The sequence below is a fragment of the Rhagoletis pomonella genome, unplaced genomic scaffold (genome assembly GCF_013731165.1).
Source record: "Rhagoletis pomonella isolate Grant_MI unplaced genomic scaffold, Rhpom_1.0 Rhpom_scaffold_00009, whole genome shotgun sequence".
Lineage (NCBI taxonomy): Eukaryota > Metazoa > Arthropoda > Insecta > Diptera > Tephritidae > Rhagoletis > Rhagoletis pomonella.
Window position 1 is genome coordinate 9,794,256 of NW_023458563.1, and position 14,467 is coordinate 9,808,722.

General features: G+C 33.3%; 1 protein-coding gene across 1 annotated transcript in view; it reads right to left on the reverse strand.

Annotated features, from left to right (window-relative positions):
• Positions 1–8,544: 8,544 nt before the first annotated feature.
• The window catches only part of LOC118745872 (piggyBac transposable element-derived protein 3-like), a 14,101-nt gene continuing 8,178 nt past the window's right edge, over positions 8,545–14,467 (reverse strand). Inside the window, exons 3-4 of the mRNA XM_036479540.1 lie at positions 8,720–8,789; positions 8,545–8,645 (exon numbers count right to left, since the gene is read on the reverse strand). Coding sequence (XP_036335433.1) covers positions 8,545–8,645; positions 8,720–8,789 — 171 coding nt within the window. The remainder of the gene's footprint in view (positions 8,646–8,719; positions 8,790–14,467) is intronic.

Below are 14,467 nucleotides of genomic sequence, written 5' to 3' on the forward strand. Positions count from 1 at the left end.
TTATTCGTCTGCTGATGTTGGTATTATGACCAGTGTTGCCAGAACTTTTCAGGGCGACCGGCTAGATTGGACAAAAAAAACGGCTAAAAACGGCTAAAATGTTTCAACCAGAATTAATTTTTTTTTAAATACATAAACTACAATTAGAAAGACTAGTCAATCCATTGAATTTTTTTTTTGGTTAATAAAGATTATTTATACGTAGGTAAGCTGTACACCACTTTATTTTTGTTTAACAAAGGAAACTGTCGTTATACGTAGCTAAGCTTTACATCAGAAGTCATGTTTGTATTACTTAAATATAAAAACAGAGATAAATTACAAAGTTATCGCGTTTTCTTTTCTATTAAACAATTTTGCCTTCTTATAAATATTGGATCATTTTCAGTAGGTTGCTTTTTGTCCCGCAAAATAGCTATATTAGCTGAAAGTATGGCACTTTTGCTTAGTCGGAGGGCAATATTTTGAGAAATGAACACGTAAAGCTGTGAAAGCAGAAGGCATTGACATTCATTGTTGTTGCCGACCACTTGACTTTTAACAAGTTTATGACATTTAACTAAAATCATGCCACCAGATTCACTAGCAGAAAATTTTTGTTTCTTAAAAAAGTAGAAAAATTTGAGAATTTGAAGTCAGTGAAGTTGGATGAAAATATTAAGTGTTGCGCGTTTCCAAACTGCCAGAATTCGGTACACCTGAGCAAACGTTCGAATATAAAGTTTTTTGCTTTTCCGAGGTAGGGTACGTAGGTTGATAACAAATTGCTGACGCAAAATATCTTTAAACCTCTGAAAGATGTACCATTTTCTGTGAAACAGGAAAGAGGTCGAGTTAAAATGGTGCCTGCAACTTGTAACAGTACCAATTATTGGATGCTCGGATTTTGATAAAGATGTGGTGCTGCTAAAAATATATATACAAAAATATAAGCACGAAACTATGTATTTGTCACACGAATTATCCACATAAGATGAAAACTACTGCAGTTTTATTTTATAAAATTAAAAAGGTATGTTTGCACCATGTATTGTCTTCCCAGAGAGTTTTGCTCCACATCAAAATTCGTGCTCTTTTATTTTCTAAGTGTAGCGAATAAAACTTCACACTTAAATTTAAGACATTCATAACAAAAATTTTATGCAGAAAATTCCCGCTACGTTCTCCCAAATATATACTGGGACGCTAAATTTAAGCAAGTTTTGCCTATTTTTCGTTAGTTTATTTAATATTTATTATTTTTTATGAATATGTAGCACATTACTTAACAAACAACATATACTACAAACAGATTTCACACTTGGTGTAAAAATTATTAAAATTGTGGAAAATTTCAGCAAAACTTGTAACTTTTTAATCTGCTAAAATGACGCCTCCCAGTTTATGTGTATTTGGGTCACTCGCTTAAAACAAAAAACATTGAAATCGGCTCACTATCTGATTGTTTTTCAATTTTACATAACACAGTCCGACATGAAAATTTTCTCAGAGATAAGACTAGCCATTTCTAATAGATTCTGGAGCACTAAATTTGTAAAAATAAAAACTTGTATATTTGAATTTTAATAAAATAAGGCGAAGAGCAAAATCGGCTAAAAACGGCTAATTTTTTTTTGCAAAACGGCTAACAAATCGGCTGCCGGCTAAATCGAATTTTTTCCGGCTGTTTGTTGTCGCAACCGGCTAAATCTAGCCGGAAAACGGCTAAAATGGCAACGCTGGTTATGACGAATGCAGCCAATTCTCTTGCATCTGCTTCGCACACTCATGTTACGCTGACGCTACGACGCTCCCCAGTAGAAATCGGTTGTATGCATTCATGAAGTATGCATGCTGTATGAGTAATGTGACCAACTATTCATAGCTGAAAGAAGTATAGACTCTGAAAACCAAAAATAGTATTAGCCCAATCACTTTAGATTTTTTCAACGAAAAAATTCCAGGAAGAAATTTTTTTGACGCAGTTAGGTGCCTCCTGTTTAGGTGAACACAAAATGAACATTTTTTCCCCAATTTCGATATAGGAAATGTCCTCCATCTTGGATTTTGTATTTTTAACGATTTGCGCGAATTTTGCATTAGATTTTTTCAACGAAAAAATTCCTGGAAGAAATTTTCAACATATATCGTGTACCTAAATTTAAAAATCACCGCAGTTGAAAACTTTTAGAGTTTTGTTAGTTTTTAATTTCTCGAAGTTTCCCCTTTTTAATAACTTGAGTGGAATTCCAAAACTTTCTAAACTTTCAAAACTTTGTGAATTTGAAAAATTTTAGTAAGCCCCAATGGTCCAAAAATGTATGTAAAAAAATAAGGTCGGATTTTTAATGCCGGCACCCCCTAGGATTGTTCTATATCGAAAAAAATATACCCCTATTTTTTTATTTTGAAATCAAAAAATATTTAGGGGGCGCTCAAAGCGCTACCCAATAATTCAATATAATGATGAATACAAGATTTCTAGAAATTTTGTATTTTTCAAAAATTTTGAGATTTGTAGGAATTCTAACAAATTTTTTCTAAGTAAAAGTGTCGAATATACAGAATTGATCAAACGAAATTAAAAGTTTTCGATTGTTGAAAACATTTTCATATTTCGTCCTTTTTGAAAATTTAAAAATTTTTTCGTAATTCTTGAAGATTAAAAAAATTTTTGGACGTTGATATTTTCAAAATTTTCAAAAAAGTTAAAATTCTCAAACTTTGTTATATCAATACAAAATTTTGAAAAGTCCAGAAAAGTGGAACAAAATTCGAAGAAACCGCGCCACTTACCAAATTTTGGGAATTTTTTCATATAATTAGCAATAAATAATTGTTTAAAAAAATGATAGGCACATGAAAATTGTAGGGAATCGAATTCTCTACAAATTTGTTTACCTTTTTTCGCAAGAAATGCAAAATTCGCCCGCGAATCGTAAAAAAAACATAAAATCCATGATGGCGGACACTTCCCATATCGCAATTGGAGGAAAAATTTTCATTTTATGTTCACCTAAACGGGAGACACCTAACTGCGTCAAAAAATTTCTTCCTAGAACTTTTTTTATTCTTACGTCGATTTCGGTCTAAAGTGATCGGGCTATATGAAAAACGGTAACAGTGTACCAATTCAACAAATCAATTTTATTAATTAAAAATCTATACTATTTATTATTCTAAGACAAGGCGCTCATTCCCAGCGATTTACTAACCGTACAGAGACAAGCCATCTATCAAATTAAAGTGCTCAATCTGAAATACGAACATTCCAGATTTAAAAATCGTTAGACCACTTTTGAAATATTTGCTTGGCAAAATTTTTAAAGTTTTACTTTGAACAAAGCATTTCTACGTTTTTTTCAATAGGCAGCAACTGCGGAGCGCCCACAGCAAAACCTTGAATGGTTGTTTTCGGAGCGCTTCGAATATGGAGTGAGAAGGGAGCCAAAGTGTTTTTTTCTTAATTTTTTTATCTAGTCTGTGAATTGAAAAAGAAATATTCAATCAAGAAGAAACTGATCGTCGTTTCCGAATATTCCTGAAAAGGGACACCGCATTAAAAGCTGTTGACGTTGTGGCAGTTTCAAATGCATTTAGAGGTAAACAATAATGCATAAGAAATTACTTTTTTCTAACTTTAGAACTGTTCAGATGTATTTAATAGAAAATACTCCGCTGGTATGCTGGGAACAATATTTGTGAACAATTCAATTAATTTATTTTAAATTTTATATATGTATATAATTTTAAATGCTAGAAAACTTAAAAAAATCACTACCGACGAACTGTTTTAAATACAGCGGGCGACGAATAACTGTTACCCAGGTTTTTTTGAAAAATAAAAGCATCCTTTATAGATTTTGCGAAAAAAGTATTTTATTGTTAATTTTCCACAGATTTTACTTTAGTTGTATTAATTAGTTTTTAAATTTTAATCCGTATATACATTTTCCAGGAGTGTAAATTTTGAGAGGAAAGCTCATTTGGCACGCAAGCCTTTTCCAGGTGTATTTTTTTCAAAGGCTTTGTATAAAAAAAGACAAAAAAAAAGAAAACTGTATAGGGTTGATCGAATGAATGGCCGTCCCAGTCAGCAGTTCAGGGTCTATTCGATTTTTGAGAATGAGGCCTTATGTTGGACAAAAGGGGGAGTATAAGGGACTCAAAATGGAGAAAATTAGCCTATGGTTACAGAAGATATGGAATAAATTAACTGACGAAGACCTGCGTGCCAAATGAACTTTTCTCTCAAAGTTTACTCTGCTGGCAGATGTAAATAAGGATTAAAATTTAAAAACTAATTATTAAAGCTAAAGTAAAATCTGTGGAAAATGAACAATAAAATACTTTCTTCGCAAAATTTATAAAGGACCCTTTTATTTCTCAAAAAAAACCTGGATAACAGTTATTCGTCGCCACGCTGTATATGTGAGATTATTTCAAATTTCTTTTGCGAGTTAGAGAAGGTCGAAAACTCTCCCCAGACTCAATAATTAAGATAAGTACAATAATAGTCTATTTTGCGAGGTGTAAGTTTAATCAAAACCCATTGAAGGATTCAGCAATTTCGTGTCCAAAAAGTAAGCACTGTACGATAGTTAATAAATAAATGGTTAATATGTTGCCCGGATAAGAAAATGCTTACTGTGGCATCGATACTGTCGTTTCGGAATATCCACAAGAGCAAGTAAGTTTCGCCACAGAATTTTTAAACTCTCTAACACCTTTTGATTTTTCTTGATTGAGTAGCCATTTGTAATGAAATTTGTCAGCTACATAGAGAAGTGAAATGATTGAAAGTCATAATTTATGTGTTGATCTATGAGTACCTTTCTTAAAAGAGATGACTAACCTTGTGAAATTTTGCGAAACAGTTAAAGAAACTTCAACTTAAAAGTTAGTACCAAGGGGTATTTTGTTGTTGCTTGTCTTATCTAGAGTGTCAAAAACTGTTCTTAATTTGAGTAAAATTATATTAAATTTGGGAAAAAAATTGGTGCGACTTTCTTTCTTAGTAAATTTTGTTTGCTTCTCGAAGTATTGATCCATCATGTGCAGGACCCAGTAATCAGCGTTTGTGCTGGGGAATTAGGCGAACGTTCCAAACGTTGCTTTTCAATCGCTTATTTTGTATGGGAAAAGGTTTCACATGCAAAAAGATTTTGACAATTTATATTTTTTGTGGGAAGAAATTAAAAATATTTGACATTTTAGAGACCGAATAATTTGACAAAAATCAAATCAGCTGCCCTACTGATACTACCTATTCAATGTGCCTTGGGTAGTACAAAACATTGCAAAGAAGTACATTTGACTGTACTTCGAAGTACGAAGTACAACGGCTCAGAAAGAAGTACTGTACTTCCGAAAGAAGTACGGTTGGTCACACTATGTATGAGTGAAATAGTGTGAACAATTCATGCGTAGTCATGAATTTCCAAAAATGCCCTGACTTTTCAGAAATTGTTCTGAATTTTCAATTCAAACAAAATACTTTAGGATTTTCTTAAGGTTTTTACATAACGTTGGAGCTTCCTTAAACTGTACTGTAAAAAGTAAGAAGAAAATAATTTAATTATAGTTGACATGTTTCAGATAATAGTTGTGTTTTTTTACAAATTATCCAGTAACTTGCCAGCAACTCTCCAGTAACTTTATTTCTAAGAATTCGCTCTCATACAAAAAATTTGCAAAATTGTACGCGAACGCTTTTCCAGTAATAATTTGCAAGTTTCATAAACAGCTGATAAATTGGTTGTTTATTCGCGGCAAATTCCTAATAATACAATGTATTTTGTATTTAAATAGGTTTATTTTGTGAAATTCAACAATAAAAACCCACAAACAGTTTCCTTATTAGTTTAAATTTCATCCAGCAACATGCGATCAGCTGTTTTTCGTACTGGCAAATTCTTACAAGTAAAAATTTATCCAGTAAAATCCAGTAAAAACTTGCAACTTCAACTGTCATTTTACGCTCTCTCAATTTCCCCTACCTTGCAAGTTTTTGCGTACAAAAACGCCAAAACATGAAAATTCGTAAAAACTTTTACTGGATTTTACTGGAAATGAGTAAACAAATGCAACTAATGTTTGATATGGCTAAGAAATTAATACAACAAAAAGATCAATCGTTTTACGGGCTATCGTCAGGTCGTTACGTACCAGTTGCGATAATATGATAAAGCTTAAATTATTCAAAATGCAGGCTGACTTTGTTTTTCGTGTGTTCTTAGTTATCTCGAAAATAACTTTCAGTTTAAGAACAATCAATTTGCCTATAACTTACAATTCTTTTCTCACAATTTACTGACATTGAAAGAGTTTTGCAAACGAGACATAGAGTTAGATACTATTTTTAGCGAATTCTTAGTCTTTCAAAGTTTTTGCGTAGTTGAAAAATTTAATTGGAGGCATGATGAAATATATAAATGGAGTCCTTAAATAGTGGTACTTTTCCGTAGTTTGAAATAATATTTAATTTGGTTTTTTGAAGTGAAACTTCTTAGGCGGCGGTATCGCAAAAATGGAGTGAAATTTTTAAAACTGAAAACGTTACACGAGTGAGAAGGAAGATATAGGTAGTATAGAGAAGGGGAAAAAAGAAATAAAGCGGCGCATGACGGGTACGAGTACCTACATATGTATATATGTATGTTTGAACGCACGTATGTATGTATACATATATATCAAGAAAGACCGTTGGTTCAACTTGGTGTTGTTTTGCTCTAGATTGCACCGTTTGTGGGCCTGTCGAATGAATTTATGTCTTGGTTGTATGAAAGATCAAAAAATCGGATTTTCTGGCAACTTGTACAACTTATCGCTACATTAATGGCCATGTTGTACAAACTCATTTAATTTGCGTTTATTTTGCACACTAAATAACCGAAAATGGATAACTCAGCCGAAAAAGGTACGTGCTTTCGTTGAATTTTATAAATGTAAGCCGAAACTATGAAATGGTAAAAATGAGATTTTACAATGACACTGCTCGCAAAATTGAAATGTTTGTGGGCAAAACGTCCAACTTCAATGCGGATTGATTTGAACCAACGTTTTCGGCTTGCATTATGTCAAAAGGATGTGTTTGTTGTAATTCATTCTGTCATTTACTACCATTATGCGTAGGCCAATTCATGAAATCATTTCATGCGTTTGAGTAGAAACTGAATGAATGAACACCATTTCATGATTACAATTAACGCGAAATAGAGTTTATGCACTTAGTTTTTACTCAGATCGATGAAATGATTTCGTGAATTGGACTACGCATACATGTGATACTTATGCTTTAATTTATAAGGTAATTTTATGTTTTTATACTCATGCTAACACATGAATATATGAATTCGTGATAATAATATATGAATTCGGCGTGGAAGATAGAAAGCGAGTAAGAATAAATGCCGAACAAAGGAATCTGTCTTCTTTCAACTTAAATAAATGCATTTTGCAAACAAAAGTGCGTACGTTACTTAATGCCTTCGTAATGGCGAATTCGTAAGGATCTATTGATTGCATTATAAACATTTTCATTTATTTGTTAAACATACAATTACTTCCATTACAACCCGGTCCTATGGATGCTAGAAGCGCGAATTCATATAAGGTGGTGTTACCGGAAAAGAATAAATAAATTATATGTATATCAGAAAATTAATAAGATGAAATGAAATTATTGTTTGATTTCTAACCAAACCTATGTATGTAACTCAATCGCCTAATGGTTTGCCGAACCGTAAACATATGTTTACACATCCAATTTCGTGAGTAACTACCTGGTACTCAGACTTTTTTTAAGAAGTTTCACTTCTATAATGTGTACGGTGTTACACATTCATTTTTTTCAATACCATACTTAAACGAAGCAACTGAGAGGATCTTAATTATAAAGCTTGCTTCCTTGCACAAAGAGAGAAACCGGCTTCTAATTAAATTTTTTTAAAGTGAACTACAAATTAAAAGTAATACTAAAATGATATGCATAGAATTCTTGGAAAATGTCATATGTAAATATAATATAATTTACTGGCTTCTGTGTACACTCATGTTTAAATGAATAACACTTTTATTTTTTATGAACCATATTTTGTTTATATACCAAAATATTGTTAAAAATAAGTTCTATGGCCTTTTCAAGTATTATCTGTTACTTACATTCATAATTTTGCTTTGAATAAAAATGTACTGAAAAGTGGCTGCCCATTTCCTCATTCGCGAACACCGTGACCGTAGATGATATAGTAATTGGGTTGTTCACACTTGCCTGGTTATCAGATTATCTGGTTATGTGGTTATATTTTTTTATTAAGTTTACAACAATAACATAGACTGCAGAATAATAATTTTTAACCAGATAACGTGATAAACAGGCAAGTGTAAACAACCCAACTGAATTATGCTATGTACATGCTGTACATGCTGATCAAAAAGGATGCTCACTTAAAGGAATTCAAAAAGATTAATTTTAATTTGGGTGTTTTTAAGTGTTATTATGATATGCTGTTAAATGCGAATATATGGCCTACGAATGTAAGAATTCGTCCATTCAGTTTTTTTTTAAGATGTCGTACCACCTAGAGAAGCGCGATCTCGTAACTTTTGAGGAATAACGTTATTTGTGACTGTGATTTTGCAGTCACAGTGATTTTCATCCCTGACTGTGACGAAAACAGTTACAAAAAAGTTGCAAAACAGAAATATTTTACCGAGTCTAGTTGACTTCACTATTCACTTATTTGGCATCGCTGACTATTTTCGCCGATTTTTTGAACATTCACATTCACTTTTAACGGTATTAAATTCTAATATCAAACAACATTAATCAGAAATTGGTCTTAAATAACCTGTCACTATAAGGAAATTTCTTTAAGATAAATATCACTGGTCGCAGTTTCTCGGTAGTAATTGCGACTGCCACTTTATCACAGTCACAGTTCATAGAAATCCAACTACAAAAACATCTCTGCGATTGTTCCTTTCCCTCAGTCTGTCACGGTGACTTTTTGGAAGTTGTCACAGCAGTTACCCGTGAATTTTGAGTAACCGTGACAAAGTCACAGGTACGCAAATATCTTTCACCTCTAGTACCACCGCAAGCTACATAACTGCCGGGAATAAAACTCACTCAAAACGTCTGAAGATATATTCTCAAAATGTGTCTGGTCTAAGGACCAAATCTATAATATGAACGCTCATATGGATTATGACACTTTCGTACTGATCGAGACTTGATTGAACGAGGACTTCTGTGAGAATGAATTGTTTGGCTTCAATCCGTATAATGTTTACCGCAAAGATCGAAAGACAACGAACACTGGGCTCGCTAGAGGTGGAGGGGTCCTAATCGCCGCTCAACGGCGGTACTGCTCATCGCTTGTGCTATTAGATAATAAGGATTCCCTTCTGGATAAACTTTGCGTTTTGGTACATGTCAGCTCTGATATCTTTATCTGCGCGTCTTATATTCCTCCAGCCAGTGCTTATATTCTGTATAAAGCGCACGTGGATAATGTAGTGTCTTTAGTTTTTATTTGATCCAAAACGATATTTTCATTTCCCAGTACGAGGCACAAAATTGTTTGTACATATACATTTTAAGATTTCAAAAATTCGGCTTTGTGAGTTTCAAAGGTTTCTACAAACGAATTAAAAGCATCGTATATACTTACAAGTATGGAATCCTATGCCCCTTTTTGTCTATTCTCTTTCTAACAGCGGACGTGCCTGCCAAACAGCGGACGTGCCTGCCAAACTGAAAAGCATGATGGCGGCAGTGTTTGACAGGCACGTTCGATGATGCGAACGGCAATGGAAGGTGAGAAATGGAAGATGGATGGCATGAGAATGAAAGAATTATGAAATAGCAGAATGTCGGACCAAAACGAATTTCAAAAATCTGACAATGCGAATGGCGTCAAAATGAAAGAAATGCAAAATAGCGAAATGTCGAAACAGAAGAAATAGATGACAGGCACGTGTTCAAGGGTTTCGTGCAACAAAAAGAGTTGCTGTGTTGCGCCATTGAATATTTAAGAACTTTTTAATGTGGTTAAATTTACTCATACGCCTTTTTACTTAGTTCACATAAGTACACATTTCGCCAGCCAAAACATATATATGTGCATATGTATTTATATAGCGTGACGCTACAAGATTCGTTTATAAAAAACGTATATGCTAGTGGCCTTATTTAAAAAAAAATAAAATAGATTTATATAGCTCTGTACAGTGACATTTTTATACAAAATTCGATTTCAAAAATATTAACTTTGTGTGCACTCTTTTCCTGTTTATTACTTTTCAGAATTTTATTTTCTTTAATAGCACTTTGACTGAGCTACACCCAGCAAAAGTCAAAATATTTTATAAATGTATTGACCTTTTTAAAACGGCATTTAAAGCCTTCTCACACTTCAGTGATGCTTTTTAACCGACTTCCAAAAAAGGAGGAGGTTATCAGTTCATCGGATTTTTTTATTTAATTTAATTTTTTTTTAATGTTACCGCATAACTTTGGACCACGTCAACCGATTTCGATAATTCTTTTTGCAGCGGAAAGATAGTGTCTCAGAGGTAGTCCCATACTAATCTGGTTAAGATCCGATCAGCGGATCATGAGATATATATATATATATTTTTTTTTATATGGGAGTTGAAGTCGGTTTTTTTTTGCTAAAAATTACTTGTTTATTGTAGGTATTATTCTGTTGACATCTAAATTTTTATGCGTTTCCTCTGTGAACTTTTTTAACTACATTCATAAAAAAATTACTAATTTAGGTTTCTTTTTTCATCTTGGACTGGTACACATGTATGTATGTAAAATGAATTTAAAAACGTCATGTGCATAATATGCACGATGCAGCGAACAAAGGTGGCACCGTAAGACGTACCGCTAATTTGAATTTGTCGATTTTGATAATTCTGATTTAAAAGTAAACGACGCAGAAGCTTTAAATGCACTGAAATTCACTTATACTTCCACAAAAATTCCCGTTTTTTTTAAATTTTCCTTATTAATTTTCATTGTATATCATATATTTTTAGAATTTAGCACAATTAAAAAACCCGTTTACTATCGAAAAATTTATTAAGAAAATTAACTGCTCTGGCATTTTCCTTTAACATGCAATTCGGCTTTGTTTACTTTTTGTACAGAAATTAGTCTGTTCCTTTGAACTTCGGACTAAAACCTGTGGAACTGTCAAACTACAATTTTACGCTCTCAAATGAGAGTAAAAGGAGAACAGATGCAGAAGTGCATAGGAACGCAAAAAGCACTATTTCCTGTAAAAACGTCAGACGGTTTGTTTACATGTCATTGGCACTACACTGATTTGGCTGAAATATCACTAAATAATTAATAAAATCTATACTCTTTCTTGTCAAATATGCATTTTGATGTAACTGCTATGAAGCTATGAATACTCATTAAAATCGTTTCAGTTCGTAATAAAAGTACATTACATACTTGTAGTCTAAATATATTTTTTAATATGAACTAGCTTTTTTAATTCTAGAAAATATCAATAATCACAAGAATTATAAAATTTTTTCTTCAAAAGATACGTTTCAAAGCATCCCTGTTGATGTCATAATTCAAATAAAAATTTGAATAGAAATTTTGATGCAAACGATTTTCCCCGATATTCATCATACAAATTTCTTTATTCTTCATTTTCTTCCACGCAAATTTACTCATTACTTTAAGTGGCTTTCATCTTTTTATTTTTGTAAAAAATAATATAAACATGTTGCTCTTGCCAGCTGCAATAGCTTCAATACACTAACCAAAATGTGAATACCCAGTGCCCAGCTTAGAATAAGAATCCAAGCATTTTGCCTCCCAAATGTTACCGTCTGGCCTCCTCAAAATCCATAATGCCTCCGGAGGTAGTCAACACACGTAACCAAATTGACGAGAAGGCAGCAAGTTGTTGGTCCACTTCCAACCATTCCAACCTATTTATGCGATTTAATAGGCCTCATGCATAAAAAATGAGTCTAAGGTCAGACTCAATTTTTGCACTAAAGGGGTGAGCTCAAGCTCAAGAATTTGTACTGAAAATCGAGTTGGAGCTTAAACTCACATTTAATGCATGAGGTCCAATATCTTTACTGCTACCTTGTGTTGCGTCCAGTAAATAGTAGCACATTTTTACGAGTGCCTGTGGGCCTCTGCCAGTAGCTGCAGCTGCGGCGGCACGTGATTGTGGCATAACGTTGATGTAAGCGTAAAATAAAAAAAGGTTTGGTAAGGTTTTTCGGGCCGCTGCTTAGGCCACAATCGCAAATGCACCCACACATGCGTACGTTCTGCGTGGAGACGTAAATTATAGTTTTCACCGAGCTCCAGTTTCTTATCGCACTATTGTTTCACTTATTACTTATAATTCTCTGCCACGATTTGCGCTGCTCGGGCCACGGCTGCTTGTACAAGAAAATAAACCATTTGTTCAAACGATGATCATCTTACTTGTCCGTATGTCGCTCTGTAAAGAAATATATATTAAATCATATGGTTTCTTAAAAATAAAAGCAAATCTACCCAATTTTTTCACCGGCAGGCACGAATATGATGTTCAAAACAGAAACAATGACAACGAATTTTACACACATTGTTGTATTTTAGCGCAAACCGATAAATTTCACAATTATTTTAAATTATTGCCTGGAACATACACATTTATCGTTATTATTGGAAATGCAAGACTTGGCATGCATTTTTAATTTCTTATTTAATGAATTCAAATGAATAAAAACACATTTTTCTAAAATATTTCTCAATTTACATTTTAAAGTTTTTTCTGAAACTTGAATGTAACTCTGTGCGGAGAATGAAAGAATTGAAAATCAGGTGATCTCAGCTGTTTTCAAATGTAAACAAACAAAATGGCGCTTTCCATACTTGTAAGCCTATACAATGTTAAAAGGTTCTAAAAATAAACTTGTGTATGCGTATAGAAAACTCGCTACTTATATGAATTCATTTGTATAAGCGCCTGGTATTGGGAAATGAAAATATCGTTTTGTACAATAAACAAGTAAGAGCAGCGCTGTCTCCGGCTATGCCGAAGGCTTCATACCTTTCATGAACATCTGCAAATTTTAGTTTGACAGGTTACTGATTTTGAATACATCTGCATACATCGATAGAGGAGTTACATACTTATATAAAAAATCGCATCTAAACAATCAGAGTAATGGAAGATATACTTTATATGGCACCAATCTAAGTGATTTTCACTGCTATGTGATCGGTATGTAAACCGGTAACACAATTTATTGGATTTAGTTTCCTACATAAAGGAGATATATCGCAAAAACTGGTATCTGAACAATCAGTGCTATAGGAGATAAAGCTTATACAGCATAGATTTTGACGATTTTCTCAGTAGACTTTGTATTATTATTTATAAAATATCTTACGAAATTTAGCGGTTTTAGCTGTTCAAATAAAGGAGTTTTACAGTAAAATCCCATATCTGAACAATCAGATGTATGGAATATATATGTTGTAGTCACCCGATCCTTGTTATTTTCACTGTAAGTATTCTGTTAATAATGAGTGAAAATGGTGCGAAATTTCATGTTCCTAGCTGCATAAATGGAGGAGTTATGATAAAAGACGTCATATCTGAACAATCAGTTGTATAGGGGCTGCAGGCTATAGTGACCCGATCTTCGTTATTTTCACTGTAAGTCTTCTGCTGATAATGAGTGACCACAGTGCAAAATTTCATGTGCTTAGCTACATAAATGGATGAATTATAACGAAAAATCTCATATCTGAACAATCAGTTGTATGGGAGCTATAGGTTATAGTTATCCGATCTTTTTAATTTTCACTATAAGTTTTCTGTTGATAATTATTGAAAACAGTGCGGAATTTCGTGTTCCCAGCTATATAAATGGAGGAGTTATAACGAAAATTTTAATATCTGAACAATCAGTTGTATGGAAGCTATAGGTTGTAGTGAACCGATCTTTGTAATTTTCTCCGTAAGCATTCTGTTGATAATGGGTGCAAGTGCTGCAAAATTTCATGTTCGTAGCTGCATAAATGAAGAATTTATAACGAAAAATCTCACATCTGAACAATCAGTTGTATGGGAGCTATATGTTAAAGTGGTCCGATTTTCCGGTTCCGACAAATGATTAATACATTATAAGAATACACCCACCTACCAAATTTGATCCGGATATCTCTAAAACTGAGAGACTAGATTGCATACAAACAGACAGACAGACGGACAGACGGACAGACGGACATGGATAAATCAACTCAGCTCGACGATCTGATCATATAAGTATACATTTTAATGGGTCTATCTCGTCTTATTCTGGTACTTACAAACATCGGACCAAAGTTATAATACCATTTCATGCTCATGAAAGGTATAAAAAATTGGTTCGTTATCACAGCGAACGCCAGTGCGCGCGAGTGACGAAAGCAGCAACAGTAGCATGCTGAAATGAC